The sequence below is a fragment of the Sorex fumeus genome, unplaced genomic scaffold, assembly GCF_029834395.1.
Source record: "Sorex fumeus unplaced genomic scaffold, SorFum_2.1 ptg000032l, whole genome shotgun sequence".
NCBI lineage: Eukaryota > Metazoa > Chordata > Mammalia > Eulipotyphla > Soricidae > Sorex > Sorex fumeus.
This window is the reverse complement of record NW_026606089.1, coordinates 9,446,594-9,463,319: the sequence shown is the minus strand read 5'-3', so window position 1 is coordinate 9,463,319 and position 16,726 is coordinate 9,446,594. Positions and strand designations below refer to the sequence as shown.

The 16,726-nt window shown below is 39.5% G+C and overlaps 1 protein-coding gene across 2 annotated transcripts in view; it reads right to left on the bottom strand.

Annotated features, from left to right (window-relative positions):
- Positions 1-16,361, bottom strand: part of LOC130025776 (solute carrier family 5 member 4) — a 38,459-nt gene extending 22,098 nt beyond the window's left edge. Inside the window, exons 1-7 of one of the 2 annotated variants that reach the window (XM_056116586.1) lie at positions 16,227-16,361; positions 14,965-15,036; positions 13,213-13,317; positions 10,372-10,431; positions 9,233-9,337; positions 3,073-3,178; positions 1,543-1,623 (exon numbers count right to left, since the gene is read on the bottom strand). In XM_056116586.1, the coding sequence (XP_055972561.1) occupies positions 1,543-1,623; positions 3,073-3,178; positions 9,233-9,337; positions 10,372-10,431; positions 13,213-13,317; positions 14,965-15,036; positions 16,227-16,361 (664 nt within the window). The remainder of the gene's footprint in view (positions 1-1,542; positions 1,624-3,072; positions 3,179-9,232; positions 9,338-10,371; positions 10,432-13,212; positions 13,318-14,964; positions 15,037-16,226) is intronic. The other variant, XM_056116587.1, reaches the window with a different exon arrangement.
- Between the last annotated feature and the right edge of the window lie 365 nt (positions 16,362-16,726).

The window sequence follows — 16,726 nt, the reverse complement described above, 5'->3', positions numbered from 1 at the left end:
TGTGAGAATTTGCTATTCAAAAATAAATATAAAAAAAACAAATCATAGCAATCTATAAATTATGTTCATCCATAGAGTTTGCTGGTATGACCTACTTGAGAATGAAATAATTATGATATCAAAAAGGGAGAAGCATGGAGAAAATTCAAGACTTTTATATATATATACCAGCAATAGAATAAGGTATTTTAACAAGGTCTATCAGAAACAGTAAAGTTTTCTATTTTATTTTATGAGGATTATATGTAAACACAGGATTTCTTTGCATTAAATAATAAGTTGGTTTATGTTCACAAAATGGTCAACCCAGTGATACTGATTTTTGCCATTCTAAGTGAAAAATATTAATGTTAAACAAGATAATTTACCGGATCGATAATTTTAAAAAAGGAAGGAAAGTTCTCCCTCATTATTTCATGTTGAATGTGGTAAGGATTAAGTCAGACAGACATTTCAATGATGGTGGTAATACCAATGATTAGAAAAAGTCTCTGCCCTGTCAGAGGGCCCATTGCCCTACCTACTCAAAACTGCTTCTCTTCAAATTAAAAAGACCTGTTCCCAAAACCAATGTCAGTCTCAGAGAAACCATAGCAGAGCATGGTAGGCCAACTCTCTGGGTCCAGATCACTGGAACCTTCTCAGAATGAGGTAGGTGGAGTTCCTGCCTTGTTGGAGAGCCCAGCATTCTATCCACTCACACCCACTCCTGCTCACATGTAAATGGCCTGCCCCCATAACCCATCTCAGAAAGATGTCACAGCCACGCCAAACCTGAGTAGGCCCGAGATGCCATGCTATGACACAGCTGCTGGAGTGTGCATACACATCCCTATTGACATCTCCAAAATTCACAGTACTGACAACCCAGTAGGAACGCAAAAAATTATGTGAGAAAATTGAACAGAAGCCCACCTAGCTCAATGAGTAAAAGCAATATCACAGAAAGCTCAACTAGATCCTAACAGCTCAGAAAATTCTGGACAATGAATTTAGTGATACCATTATGTGATGTATGTTGTAAAGGTAAAAAAGGTAAAGGCCCTCCCGTTGATCGTCGATTTGCTCGTCGATTTTGCTCGAGCGGGCCCAGTAACGTCTCCATTGGAGACTTTGTTGTTACTGTGTCTGGCATATCGAATACTCTCGGTAGCTTGCCGGGCTCTCCGAGAGGGGCGGAGGAATCGAACTCGGGTCGGCCATGTTGGCCGCTTGTAAGGCGAACGCCCTACCTATGTTGTAACAAGTAATATAAAGGAAATTATTTTGTTCATGCTATGCGAGCAGACTGTGGGGAGATGGGTAACTTGAAATGTTGGTGGAGGGAAGATCACACTGGTGGTAGGATTGGTGTTAGAATATTGAATATCTGAAACAACTGTATTATGAACAACTTTGTAAATCATGGTGTTTAAATATTCAAACAAGCAAACAAAAAGAGACTAGAGAGAACAGGAGGGTAACAGTTAAAAGCAGACCCACAGAACAGACAGGACTCACATGATTTGTTACACCAAGTACTGTTCCAGTGTTATCACTTACCAAATCCCATGAGAATAAAAGAACCTACAAGCATGATGACGGTCTGGAGAGCATCTGTGTAAATAACTGAAGCCAAACCACCTATGGAGAGAAAGAAAAGACCCTGAGCATTTTGTTTTGTGCCTTCAACTCTTTTTCTCCTCTCAAATCCAGAAAATAGTTTGGTAGATAACTTTGTACAAACTGTCTGTGGCATGAACACTTATTGGAATTATTACCTACTTAATATCTATATCTCTCATGGACCCTCCTATCTCCATTACTTTGCTTTGATTCAAACTTTCTGTAAATTATAGTGAAGTTACATCTTCATGTGTCCTTTGAATATTAAGTAAGCAGACAGACATTTTTAGTTTCCTGGAAATTTCTCTCAACAATTCTTCAATTTATTCCAGTTAGCATAATATAGTTGCTCTAAAATATTAAAGGTAAAGGTAAAGGCCCTAACGTTGATCATCGATTTGCTCGAGCGGGCCCAGTAACGTCTCCATTGGAGACTTTGTTGTTACTGAGTCTGGCATATCGAATACTCTCGGTAGCTTGCCGGGCTCTCCGAGAGGGGCGGAGGAATCGAACTCGGGTCCGCCATGTTGGCTGCTTGTAAGGCGAACACCCTACCGCTGTGCTATCGCTCCAGCCCGATATGCCACAGTAACAACAAAGTCTCCAATGGAGACGTTACTGGGCCCGCTCGAGCTCTAAAATATTAGGTAAAGTTAATTTTTGTCCTCTTTCCAGAACATAGAATTGTTTTATCAGTTGCATACCAGATAAAACAGTTATCTTGGTTTTTGCTGCAATGTTGCAAACCAGCAATAACTTCTTTTTCCATTTTATACTAACTAGATTTTTGGTCAATAAGATATTTCTTATATGAAAGTGTCATAGAAATTAGACTGTTTCTAAAACAGGGGAATCATGCAGTCATCTCACATTTTTCATAAAGATATACTCAGTGTATAAAAATGGCTCTAGAACTGACTCGATTGTTCAAGCTGTCATATTTTTCCCAACTAAACTGATAATAGTTTAATTTCTATATTAATATACATGATATTATATCAATGTCTCTAGTTCATAAAAGGTTGCTTAGATTTAAGCCAAATAAAATCTCTCTATAATTCACTACTGCAATTCCCTATTGAATCGTTCATTTGTACCCTACCACATTCCCTATTATATGTATTAATTTGGGACCTAACTTGGATTTTACAGTTGCTATTTCTGAGTTGCTATTTCACCCTTACTTTCCACTTGTATAAGATGCTGAATTCCAAATACCAGTTTGAGTATCGAGCACAACAGGGCCTAATCACCATTTATCCTTTCTACCCACCTTCCCATTACCTGCTATCTATCAAGGCACCCCCACCAAGAACTGAGGATTCCATTTCCTTTGCTCTAGTTATAATTTTGTCTCTTGGCTTGTTTTTCATAGTGGGAATACAAGGGTATCCTTAGTGGTAACAAGGATAACATGAATGGTAGAATCAGCAAAAGGTGGTATCCCTGAGCTAACAAAAGACTTACCAGTGATTGTATAAACAGCAGTGATACCCAAGAGGATGAGGATTGCCACGTAAAGATTCAATCCCAAGGCCAGCTTGATGAATATGGCTCCAGAAAATATATCGGACTAAAAGGGAAGCATTTTAGTAAATGCCAATTATACATCAATAAAGTAGGTTAAATAGGAGAAACAGGTGTATAACTTAGCTCTTCACTGATGACTTACAAAGAAGATAGAATATAGCTTTACACGTCATTACTATAATTTAATAATGATATCTTTAGATTCCATCTCTCTTCCTCAGAGGATGAATTAACTGACCATAAAAATGAATGAAATGGAAAGTAAGATATATCTATACCAGAACTAGAGTAGTGTAGACATAATTGTCAGAAATACAATTAAAATTGTATTAGCAGCTGGAGAAGCTAGTATAAATAGAAGGTTATATTTAGAAAGACACTTGTGCTTGTTTGGAAATAGTGGGAAGGAAGAAGTAAGAGATGATGGAACAGAGTAATAATGTAGTCACTAGCCAGAGAATTTGAGTTGAGCTGGGGTAAAAATAGAAAGTGGCAGGGCATTCCCTGCCACAGAGGCAGGGTGGGATGGGGGGTAAGGGGGGTAGGAGGAATACTTGGACCCGTGGTGGTGGAAAATGGTCACTGGTGGAGGTATGGGTACTTTTTCATTGTATAACTGAAACCCAAGCACAAAAATTTGTAAGTCTACAACCGTACCTCATGGTGTTTCACTAATAAAAATTTAAAAAAAAAATAGAAAGTGGCTGAAGAGTTGGACTTTGACAAATTCAGTTGTGGAAAGAAGGAAAGAACAAGGCAAATGTAGATTATATGTTGGGTGGATAAAGTAAGTGGTTCATTCCTACATTTCCTTCGTAAGGTAAGAGGTGGGTACAACTTTCTGACAAGAAGCAGAGATCCAGGAGCTTAAGAAGTAGATTATTTGTTGGGTGGGTAAGATAAGTGGTTCATGCCTACATTTTCTTAGGCATAAAGTAAGAGATGAATGAGGCTTTCTGACAGGTCCAGGAGTTTAAAAAGTATGGGCAGCGTCGAATAGACTTCGAGAAAAACAGAATAAGAAACATTAAAAAAATAACCAAAGAAAAAAGATTTTTGGTTGAGGTTTAGAGCTCAGCAGTGCTCTTGCATAGGGACCTCAAGATGCACCCAGTTCTGCCTGTACCCCTTCATCCCACAATAGTGTTTCCCTAATCTTCCTTCAGTGTTGTCCCGACTTTTACAAAATTATATTTACAATATCATTTATGGGCTATGCAATACTTGAAGATGTGCTGTGGTTGCCAAACAGAAGTTTAGGTGTCTGTCCATCATGTACTAGGGCCAGATCACATAATTTCATGGATCTTATTATAGCATGTGGACCAGATGTTCCCTACCCATGCCTTAAGGCACTGGTTTTCAACTGTTTTCTGACTGTAGGCCCTAATTTCTTTCTTGTGAAGGAAAGTTTCTCTGTACTATTGGTTGGTCCCTAGTCACATGCTGTAGCCCTCCTCTGCCATATTTATCTGATTTTCACCTGTGACTCCCTTAGGATATCATGAAAATCCATGGGGGTCATATGTTCTTCAGTTGAGATATACTACCTGAAGGAATACATACTTTAATACTTAAGGTTGTCTTAGCTGAAATGATTTTCAATATATGTATTGTTGGGTGTTGAGAATCTATCAATAGAATAACATTTTTCAATCCTGGGGAAGCTGAGAACTATAAACTTTTTCCTGTAAGGACTGTAATGATTTGTTTAATAAGTAACCAGAGTAGAATTAGTTATCAGAGTGTAAAAGAACACAAAAAGTCAGGCTGGAGATTAATCATTATTAACATCACTTAAAACACAACCTTGTAAACTGAGGCTATTATTAGGGGAGGTGGCCAGGCAGGACTGAACAGATTGCGTGGTCACTGGAATTTGGCACTTTGGTGGCATTTGTGTGTACAATACTGTATCCTCAAAACTTAAAAACATTTGTAATTTTGAAAACAAGTTAATTAAAACAATAAAAACAAGAAAACAGAGCCACAAACTTATAGGGCAAAATCTCCTGCCCTGTATCCTTCTACAGTTCACACAGCTTAGATTTGTGGCTACCTTCCTCAGTACCCTAACTCATATCCTCTCTATACCCATCCTCAATACCCAGGAACCTTCCTCTCTAGAGGCTGAATCTCTTCCTCAGGATTAATTTTATTTTCATTTTTTAAAATTGAATCACTGTGAATCATAAAATTACAAAGTTTTTCCTGGTTGAGTTTCAGGTGTACAGTGTTTGACACCAGTCCCTTCATCCGAGTCTACTTCCCTCTACCAATATCACGCAAGTTCATGTCTACCCCACAGGCCTGCATCTATGGCAGGCGCTTCTTCTTTTTTTTTTCTTCCTTTTAGGCACTATAATTACAACACTATTGTACGGGGTATTATGAATATTAAGTGTCACTTTACCTACTTGCAGCACTACATCATCCCCTAGAGTGACTTCTTTCCTTCCCGGACTTCTTCCTCATCACTGTATCAAGCTTCTTACTGAAGACCAGTTCTCATGCTCTTCATTTCTATTACCTTTGGGTATTTGTTATTCCTTAACTATGTTTCTTTTTTTTAAATTTTTCTTTTTATTTATTTATTTATTGAATCACTGTGGGAAAGGTTACAAAGCTTTCAGGTTTAGGTCTCAGTCATGCAAATATCAAACACATTTCACTTTACCAATACTTATTTTTTACCATGAAGAACCCCAATAAAACCCCACCCCCCACCTCTCCCAGTCCCTGTGGGGCAGATGAATTCTAGTTAACACTCTATCTGCTTTGATTAGATTCATTGTTTCAATAAAAGATTCACCACTATTATTTAGAGTTTACCCCCCCACCCCCAAATCAGACATGCTGACAAAGCATTGTGAAGTGATTTGCTTTCTACAGCTGGATTCAAGAATTAAATGTTGGTTTTGGATTTCTGCTATTTTACTTATTGACCCTGGAAGTATTTCTACTGAAAGTCAGATAGTTAAGAAATTGGTTTCTGTGCTCTGGAGTCGTGGCCGTGCTGGAGAGCCGCTCGTGGGGGGCAACTGGTGACCTCGGTAGGGCGTGAAGGACGGACGGGAACGCCCCCCTTCCCATGAGGTTTTAGTCGCCCCCACTCCCCCGGCTCATACCTGCTGTCCACAAGACTCCCATGCGGCCGCCATCTTTCTTTCCAGAGAGGAGAGGACGACTGGGGCAACACCCTTTCCCCTCCGGACAGACATGATGGCCTGGATTAACGCATAGTCCGTTCACTTTTCTGCTCCAAGCTGCCAGGTTCTGCATTAAGTCCTTGTGCTTCTGGGGCTGTGGCCGTGCTGGAGAGCCGCTCATGGGAGGCAACTGGTGACCTCGGTAGGGCGTGAAGGACGGACCGGAACGCCCCCCTTCCCATGAGGTTTTAGTCGCCCCCACACCCTCGGCTCATGCCTGCTGTCCACAAGGCTCCCATGTGGCCACCATCTTTCTTTCCAGAGGGAGGAGGGTGGAAGGGACCAACACCCTTTCCCCTCCGGGCAGACATGATGGCCTGGATTAACGCATAGTCCTTTCACTTTTCTGCTCCAAGCTGCTGGGTTCTGCATTAAGTCCTTGTGCTTCTGGGGCCGTGGCCGTGCTGGAGAGCCGCTGGTGGGGGGCAACTGGTGACCTCGGTAGGGCGTGAAGGACGGACCGGAACGCCCCCCTTCCCATGAGGTTTTAGTCTCCCCCGCACCCCCGGCTCATACCTGCTGTCCACAAGGCCCCCATGCGGCCGCCATCCTTCTTTCCAGAGAAGAGAGGGCGAATGGGGCAACACCCTTTCCCCTCCGGACAGACATGATGGCCTGGTTTAACGCATAGCCCGTTCACTTTTCTGTTCCAAGCTGCTGGGTTCTGCATTAAGTCCTTGTGTTTCTGGGGCTGTGGCTGTGCTCCAAACTTGACTATGATTTTCAGAGAGAAACGTTGGGTGGTTTACTTCCCATGGTTCACTTTGTATATAGAGAGATGTCGCACGGCCGCTTATGCTTATGCGGCCGCTTATGCTTATGTGGCCGCGCGGTTTTGAGGAAAAGTCCTAGTTTCCGCATACTCGAGCTGTGCTTGTAGAGGCTTCCGGTCACAGGGGCTCCATCTGGGGGAGGCGGGATGCGGTACCTACCCCATCTGGGACTTCCCGATGATCTCGGCTCTTTTTGGAACCTGTTTTTTTTTTCTTTCGGGATCTGTGGATCCCGCCCTCCATGTAGTCCTTCTCTTCGACTGAATGCTGTAAAGATGGCCAACTATGTTTCTTTATACCTAACCTCGGAGACATCAGTGTCTCTCCTCTCCCTCTCCCTTTGCTCAGCATGATACTCTCCAGATGTATCCATTTAGTAGTAACCCGATCTTATGGTTGAGAAGTATTCCATTGTGTGTTTGTATACCACAGTTTCTTTATCCAGTCATTTGTTCTTGGTCATTTGCGTTGGTTCCAGGTTTTGGATATTGTGAGTACTTTTTACTACTGCATTCTGCCTTACCACCTTGTTCGTGACCATAAAGCTATAGTTACCAGAGTAAAAGAAGAGCAGGGATACCATTGTGTCCTGTGTAATATATCCAAGGTACCTGTGGGTTTCTTTGCATTCCTCAGCCTATTCCTAGCCATCATGGCCAAGAGATTTGTTTATTTTTAATTTTATCTATGTTTTAATTGTGTTATTGGTTTACATTATGTAAGTTTCAGCAGTCAAGCTTCATACCTTGGTATATGTATGTGCTACGATACACTTAAAAATTATTAAATATTCCTGCTCCTCCTTCCCCCCTCCCCCCACAGTGAGGACTACCCTTCACTTCTTCCTAAGATGTATTAACACCTTTCCTGGCAGTTCGTAGCAATTTTCTATTATGCTTGCCCTCATATTCTATCAATTCATATTTAAATATATTATCATATGTTGGTCTAAAGTAATAACTATTTCATGATTAAAATTCTTATCTCCTTAACCATATGGTGGACTTGTGCTCAGTAATCTATCACCCTCAATAATACAGTACTAGGAAATGCTTACATTGCATTAGAAAAGCTTATGTCATCTAATCTAAGCAGTTGTTACTTCCAACAATGACTCAGCTCAACAAAAAATTAGTGAGGTTCAGCTTTTTCTCTCATGTAATGCCTAAACCATAAACTGCACGTGTTTTGGGATTTCTTTGATATCAGTAACTAAATAATTGCTTAGTTCTTTACTGGAAAAGTAAATTAGTTATTCTTTCTGTTTTCTACACATGCTACTGAATTTGCAAATTCTGTTTTTCTTTCCTAAAGCATTTTCTCTGAGGAATGTAAGTTTTAACATTTGAAACTTTGTAATTTAAAATTTAAAAAACTGAATTTTAAAATTTTAACAAATTAAAAATTCTGATAATAATATTTGTGACATCTATTGCTATTTGTGACACTTATTTTATTGGAGGTGATCTTAGATAAAATTGAGTAAATTTTTGTTCTTTTTTGGACCATGCCTAGCCATGCTCAGGACTTATTCCTGGCTCTGTATTCAGGGGATCACTCTTGATGGAGTTTGGGTAAACATATGGGGTGCTGGTGATTAAACATGTAAGACAAGTGCCCTACCAACTGTGATAGTGCTCCAGACCCCCAACTGTGTAAATTTAATAAAAATTCAGTGTAATAATACAAAGATTTTTTTCTGATTCACACATCAAATAATAAAGGTGAAAATAAAAATAATAAAACTAGTCTGGCTCTGAAAGAGAATTAAAATGGTTATTGAAGGCCAGGGAGATAGTTAAAAAGGCTGCTACATATGTCTTTCTATACGAGGCAGGGATTGACCTTTTGTGCATTAATTGCTTAATTTAATATATCTAATTAAAATTGTGTTTGCAATAGGAGACCTTCATAATTTATCTTTTACTGTTTGAACACCATGGTGTGATTTAGAGGATGATTAAGGGTCTTTGATGGTTCCTTTCCTCCACAAAACTTGGTTGAGACCCCTCAAGATAGTAAGACATCCCAATAACATAATCCTGTCTGATCTTAACATTCTACCCCATCAAAGCAGTCTTGAGAAGATAAAGTGCCAAGAGGCACTGAACTCACTGAAATTCTCAGAGCCACACAGATGAAGAGGGTTAAGACAGAAAGGTAAATCTGGAGCCGCTTTCCACCAAACCGCTTCTTCAGATACTCTGGCATGGTCATCACCTACAGAGACAGACATCAGTAGGATTCCCAGGCAGATTCCAGTCATGAACAAAAATGTCACCCGACGCTTAATGTCAATGTTGCTGAACATTTAATAAGCAATTGATGGAAGAAAGTGCATGGTATTCTGGAGGAGATAGAATGGAGAAAGGCATACTCCCTGGGGAAAAACTTCCAGGTTGCAAGGAATACAAACTGGACAATTCTGGAAAGAATTAGGCAAATCGGGATTTATTTCTGAATGTGACATATAAAACTATGACATCTGGCATATAATAATCTCTTTGAAACAACATTTTCTTATCTTTAAAGTGGGGTTTTAATATGAGGTAGATGTGAAATACCTATACCACCACTAAATGCCTGGTAGTTACTTAAATATATTTAATAGTATTTTTGACAATCCAGACACAACTAAGAACACAAGCATTAGTTCTGTGGCACAGATCCTGGTGCCAAGATATCATTATTCTATACAGGTTGAGTAGATCTTGACTAGAGGGAACCCAAGAGGTGAAAAATAAATAATACATAAAATCTTGAAGTGGTACTAACCACAAAGCTTGAACACTTTCAATGCAGGACTTATGCCAAGATGTTGCACCACAAGATCTGAGCACAAGGCTTACCTCTTATGTATGCTCAGTGACTCAGTTGGTTTTCAACATTGACATTGAAGGGGGACACATCAGAGCTATAATATGTTCTACTTCTCGTTAAAAATAAACTAGAAATGTTAGAATGACAAAAATGAAAATGAAGCAATATGCCAAGTCTTGGAGAGAATTTGGGAATCTTTACAAATAGTGATTAAAAAGAAGACAGCTAACTACAGCCATGTACCAGAGTAATCCAGCAGTTGTTAGTGACTTTGTGCAAATATGAGCCCAGAAATCATGGGGGAAATTATATTACCTAGGTTTCATGATTGAGCAGAAAGAATGAATGAATTAATCAATGAAGTAATTCATTCATTAGTCAATGCCATACAGCTGCATTTGGCAGATGTTCTGTCTGTACTTGTAGATACTCACCCCTGACTTGATGTATATGGGGACAAAGAACCACCCTAGAACCAGCAACAGAAATACGGACTGTAAGAAAACAAGAAAACAGTGTAAAATTAAATAGGATTGACTATGATCTGTGAATCTGAAAACAAAGTTTGTCGGATTCCTGTCCCAGTCATCCAGTTGAGATTCTCTGTAGTTCTACTATCTCTATGATTTAACTTCAGTTTAGCTTGCACTGTAGCACTGTGCTCCCATTGTTCATTAATTTGTTTGAGCGGGCACCAGTAACGTCTCCATTGTGAGACTTGTTGTTACTGTTTTTGGCACATCAAATATGCCATGGGGAGCTTTCCAGGTTCTGCTCTGTGGGCAGGATACTTTCGGTAACTTGCCAGGCTCTCTGAGAAGGACTGAGGAATCGAACACGGGTCGGCCACTTGCAAGGCAAATGCCCTACCAGCTGTGCTATTGCTCCAGTCCAGTTTAGTTTAGGATGTGATAAAAGATACATGATGCAAAACTGAAAGGAGATAAAATATGTGAGTACAGCTAGACACAGAAAGTCATTCAATCTCTTCCCAGAAGAATTGTTCAGATATGACAATACATAGTGCAAAATAATGAGAAAATGATCTAGAAACAGGGGCCTCAGAGATAGTACAGCAATAGGGCACTTGTCTTGCACAGATACCTGGGGTCAATCCCTGGCACTTCATATCATCCCCAACCACTGCCAGGAGTGATCACTGAACACAGAAGCAGGCCTAATCCCTGAGCACTGACAGGTATGATCCCTCACCAAAACAGGAAAAAAATTTCAAAATAAAAACTCCTAGTATTCCATTAATCTTGCCACAAATAATAATGATAGTAATATAATAAGTATTCCCAGTAAATGTTTACAAAGAGTCCTTGCGCATCGGTTTTTATTTCAATCAGATATGATAAGCAGATATATGATAGGGGGCTGATAAGATAAGTTATTTCAGTTATAAGGGAACTTGAGCCTTTGTAAAGATTACAGAAGCTCAAGGTCAAGTCATAGGTTGAAAGGACCAACCACTCAACAACCTGATAATCACATTCAAGTGGTCATAGGGCATTTTGTCCATGCTTCTCGAGGCTGACTCTATTCTGAAGTCCCTGACACTAGGAAAATAAAGCCTAGGGCAAAAATCCTCAGCAATGGAAAAACATGTGAATCTGTAATGATTCAAGTTTAACTTTTGAATCTGCTTTTCTATGATCCAGCTTACTTCTACACAAACATCTCCAGTTGGCTGACATACATATACATGTGCATGCAAATATATGAAAGCACGGGAAAAAACTTAGGCAACTCCAAAAGTACTTCTGGTATGTTTGTCATCTGTCTAGTTCTCAGTGATGGGGCAGTATGAGTGACATGAGGGAAGGTGATCATTGTCCTTCAAAAACTCAGGATTTTATTAAGGAGGCACAGGTTCTATGAGTGAAATGACTGCAGAAATGTAAGACACTTAATCACGAAATCTTTATTGTATTGATTCTCATTGACTCTCTCTAAATAATTCACTTTATATCTGATGTTATTTATTTGGTTAGGATACACAGTGGTCAGTTTATTTTCATTCATCTGACATCAGTAACCAGAAGATTTCTTGACCAGTACCGAGCCCCTACCGAGAGGGATATACCTCAACATTATATTGCTCTCCTTGTAACTTCTACACAAGACCAAATTCATATTTGTTACTTCCAGTGGCTATAAAGTTCTCAGAAAAAAGAGACCATTGCTTATATATCTATTTTTGAATTGTGTGCATGTAACTCTGAGCTGTGAACACGGAATTATTGTTAGAATGGAGAGACAGAAGTGAGAACTAATATGATATGGGAATCATCTGAAAGTCAGGACTGAACTGTATAGAAATAACATTTTTGGTAGGCAGGAATAGCTGCTTCAGGAAAATCTCTGGCAGCTAAATAATAAATTGATCGGAAACCTCTGGTAGAATGGGGCCACATAGAGAAAGCAAGAAGGACTAAGAAATTATTATTACAAGTGATAGACATAAAAAATAAAGGAATTTATTCTATTCAGACTCCAAGTGCAATACAGAGGCATACATATGGACAGCATGTATATGAAGAAAATGTTCCTTACCACTTTTATTATTATTAGATATTTACAAATTAAAATGACAGTGAGGTATCATCTTACACCAGTGCAAATGAGCATATATCAAAAGGATTAGAAACAACCAGTAATGGAGAGGATATGGTGATATAGGAATTCTAAACCACTGCTGGTGGTAATGTGGTCTGATTGAACCTCTGTGGAAAACAGTATGGAGATTTCTAAAAATAAAAGTAAGAATAGTGTTTCTATTGATTAAGCTACTCTTATTCTTGGTATTTATTCCTGAAACACAAAAACCACTAATACACAAGGATATATGCACACCTGTGTTCATTGAAGCATTTAATATAATATCCCAGATATAAGAATGACCTGGTGTCTAATGATAGATGAAAAATAAAGTTGTTATGTATATACACAATAAATTTCTATGTAACTACAAGAGAAGATGAAATAATGAAATTCTATGCAACTTGAAGGATATGGAACCAACATTATTAAATGCATGTGTCCAAAAATATAATGATTATACAAAAATATGTTTGATAAGTAGACAGGGTGGGGGATGGGGAGACAATGGATCATTGGTTAAGGGATGCTAACAAGGTGGGGAGTTTGGTGTTGGAACACTGCATGATGAAACTCTTGTTATTAATACCATGTAAATAACAGCACAAGAATAAAAGTAAAAAAAACATGAGCTTTGCTTTAAAGGGAAAAAACCCTATGATGTCACTTACATTCCACTCAAATGTTACAGTGGCAATTCCCGTAGCTGCTCCTGTCCCAGCCAGACCCACAAAATGGCCACTGCCAATGTTACTGGCGAAGAGAGAGGCACCCATCTGGAATCCAAGAAAACAGACAGTGATCAAAGTTAGAAGAGCCAAATGAAACTTCTTGAAAAGAGGAAAATGTTCATATCTTTCCATCACTACTACATTTTAAGGTAGGAGTACCAAACTATACCCGTGGATTAGATCCAGTCAGTCACAGTGTTTGCATGGTTGGTAGCTCTGATTGTTTTCCAAAAGTTGCTTTTAAATGATTACAAATGCTTAAAAATCTTGAGAAAGGTAGTGTGAGATTTTTATGAGACTGGAGAGATAGTATTAAGGATTGGGTGATTGCCTTACACATGGCCAACCTAAGTTCAATCCTGGCACCAACATATGGTATTTCAGGCCCCGCCAGGAGTGACCCCTGAATGCAGAGTTTGTAGTAAGTCCTGAACACCACTAGGTGTGACTCCCAAACAAACAAATAAATGAATGATATGAGTTTTGACATGAAAAATTAAATGAAGTTCAAATTTCAGAATCCAGTTTTATTGGAACACAGTTGTGCTCATTGGTTTTATGCACTATGTTTTTTTTAGCTGCTTTTGTATTACATCAGAAAAGCTGTGTGGTAACAGCAGATTGTATAGCCTATAAAATTGAAAGTATATAGAATTTCTTCACTTTTGAAAAACTTGCTCACTCCATTTTTGGGAAACATTGGTCTTACTGCCCAAATGTTTGACCTGAGCCTGTCCTTGGTTAAGAACTGTGACATTTATTAACCTTTTATATTGGACTCAAGGATCACAACATTAGGTAGGGAGGATATTATTTTTTCTATAATAAGTTTTCTTTTAATTCAGACAGTCAGTGGAGGTAGAATTAATTTGGTTTATAACTATGATGTTGGTTGAACCTTGGATGTTTCACAGAACTGGTCCTAAAGACAATATCAGTTTGGAAGTTCCAAATAAAAATACAGCCCAAGCTTGCATTTTGTCTGCTTTAACTACCCTGGTTAGTATTTTTGCAGTCTCCAATTCCTCTTATATTATTCAAGCATCATATCTGTGAAGGTGGCAGGTACTGACACTCAGTAGGTACACAAAGCCTGCACTGTGGAGACAGAGACGATGATACAACCCTCTGCTGTCATGTGCCTCTGAGCAAGAAGATCATTCATCAAAACCCATCAAGGAACACCCTAACAGGGTAAGAGTCAAAGGGGGACATCACCATCAGCACCATTTCAAAGAGCAAAATATGTTGTTACAACTGCAAAGAACAAGACTGGGTATTCAGATGAGTGCTCTGAGAGGCTTGTCTGATGAAGCAGGGTTTGAATTGGATGTTGAAGGGAGAGAGCACAGAGCAGCAGGTTCATCCAAATAACTGGGGCAGAATTAGTGTGGAATTGGAAACAAAGAAGAAATGTACTAAGGTCATAAGGAGCCAAGGCAGAAGAGAATTGATCAAAACGAGGAAAAAGGATATGAGACAGGGTTGAACTGGATATTCTCAAATGTCATACTAAAGCTGCTCTTGATGGATAACACACCTTAATTTATTAGAAAGATGGGACAGAGTCCTGAGATGAGGCATTTAGGAAATAGACACCAAATAGTTAACCAATGGCTATCAGAAATCCCAATGTTTTTACTACTTAACACACACACCAAGGAACTTTATCTCTTAGAAACCTTAACTTACCGGCCACCAGGACATATCTCGACCAGCCAGGAAGAAACCTCCAACAGTGCCCCGGTTCGTTTTCATCATGGACTTGAGAGGAGAGAAAAATTAGTGTTGAAATACAGCAAAATCCCCAAGATGCTCCACATTCTCTGTCCAGAGTGCTGATGGAAACTCTTTCCAACCACCCCTCAAGAAACAATTTGCTTGAATGTTATGGCATAGAATCAATTTTTTAAATTTTTTTTAAATTTTATTTTTAAAGGTTGTTCAAATTAATTGATTACATTAAATATACCAACACCAATTCCACCACCATTACACTTTCCAAGTACCATTATTTTGAATTTTCCCACCACTGTTCAAGCCTGCCAGCGACAGAGAGATTCTAGATAATTTATTTTCTATTGCTTATTATGAATATCATGAGAGGTCATGCTGCACACTCCTGGAATTATAAATATGTAAATGATTGGAGTCCAGTGGCATTACTGTAGAGAGATAATCCATTTTGAGTAGAATCAGTTTTTAATGAACTTCAAAATCAGCTTTATAGAACCAAAGGAATCTTAAGAAACTATATCCCTCAACTTCTGTCCTACTATTTCTGATTATAGCACTGTACTGTCCTCCCGTTGTTCATTGACTTGCTCAAGCGGGCACAAGTAATGTCTCCATTGTGAGACTTGTCACTGTTTTTGGCATATCGAATACTTCACGGGTAGCTTGCCAGGCTTTGCCGTGAGGCGCGATACTCTCGGTAGCTTGCCAGGCTCTCCGAGAGGGACTGAGGAGTCAAACTGGGGTCTGTTCGGGTCGGCTGCGTGCAAGGCAAGCGCCTTGCCACTGTGCTATCACTCCGTCCATTTCTGATTATTTTTTATTTATGAAAACAAATCTTTCATTTATGAAAGCTAAAGCTGGCTTGGGAAAAATGGTAGCCTCACATGCGTTTAAAAGAAAGAAATGAATTTAAAGCTTTCAGACCTCTCAGGTAGAAATGAAACAAAGGGAAATGACAGAAGTGAGCTAATAACATCTTTATTCATTATTCCCAGGGCTAAAGATACTGAACCAAATAAGTCTGAAGTTCCTACTCTCTCTTTTCAAACAATGGGGTTGTTAGGAGGATAAGTTGAACATGTAGTCATTATGACACAAGAAAATGATCTGGAGAGGACACACTATGGCTGTTAGTGTTTTTTCACCTTCGCATCATCCTTCACCCTCTAATCCTCAAATTTTGCTTACCCAAAAAGCCCGACTTGGCTTCTACATACCCATATTCCAACAAGCATCACCACTATGAAATAGATGACAATGACAGAGATGTCTGCAGGATTTCTCAGGCGCTCTGACATCTCAGGAGTGCCAGGGGTCTCGGTCGTCATGTCGGGGCTTGAAGTGGTGGCCATGGTGGCAGGTGGTGCTTCTCCCATCCCAGCGATGAATGGCTTTTTTCTTATATTAGCTCTGGGTTAATAATCAGCCGAAGTCAGGCAGGTCACAGTATCAGAGACAGCTCCTTGGAATCAGGACCTTTAAACCTATTCTCTGCATTTCGTAGAGCCTGACCCTGCAATGATCAGTGTTGGTCCACAGGAAATGTAGAATGAAGACAGAAAAGGAAATTGGGGTAACAGTTGGAGGTGGAGAGGGAGGATATTCCCTGAGAGGAAAGATTTCACCAGGTTGAGTGAGGATGGGGGGGACATGAGGAGATAGTGAGGGAAGAAGATGGAGGTGAAAAGGTCAACTCCAGGTTTCTCTGGAATAGGTA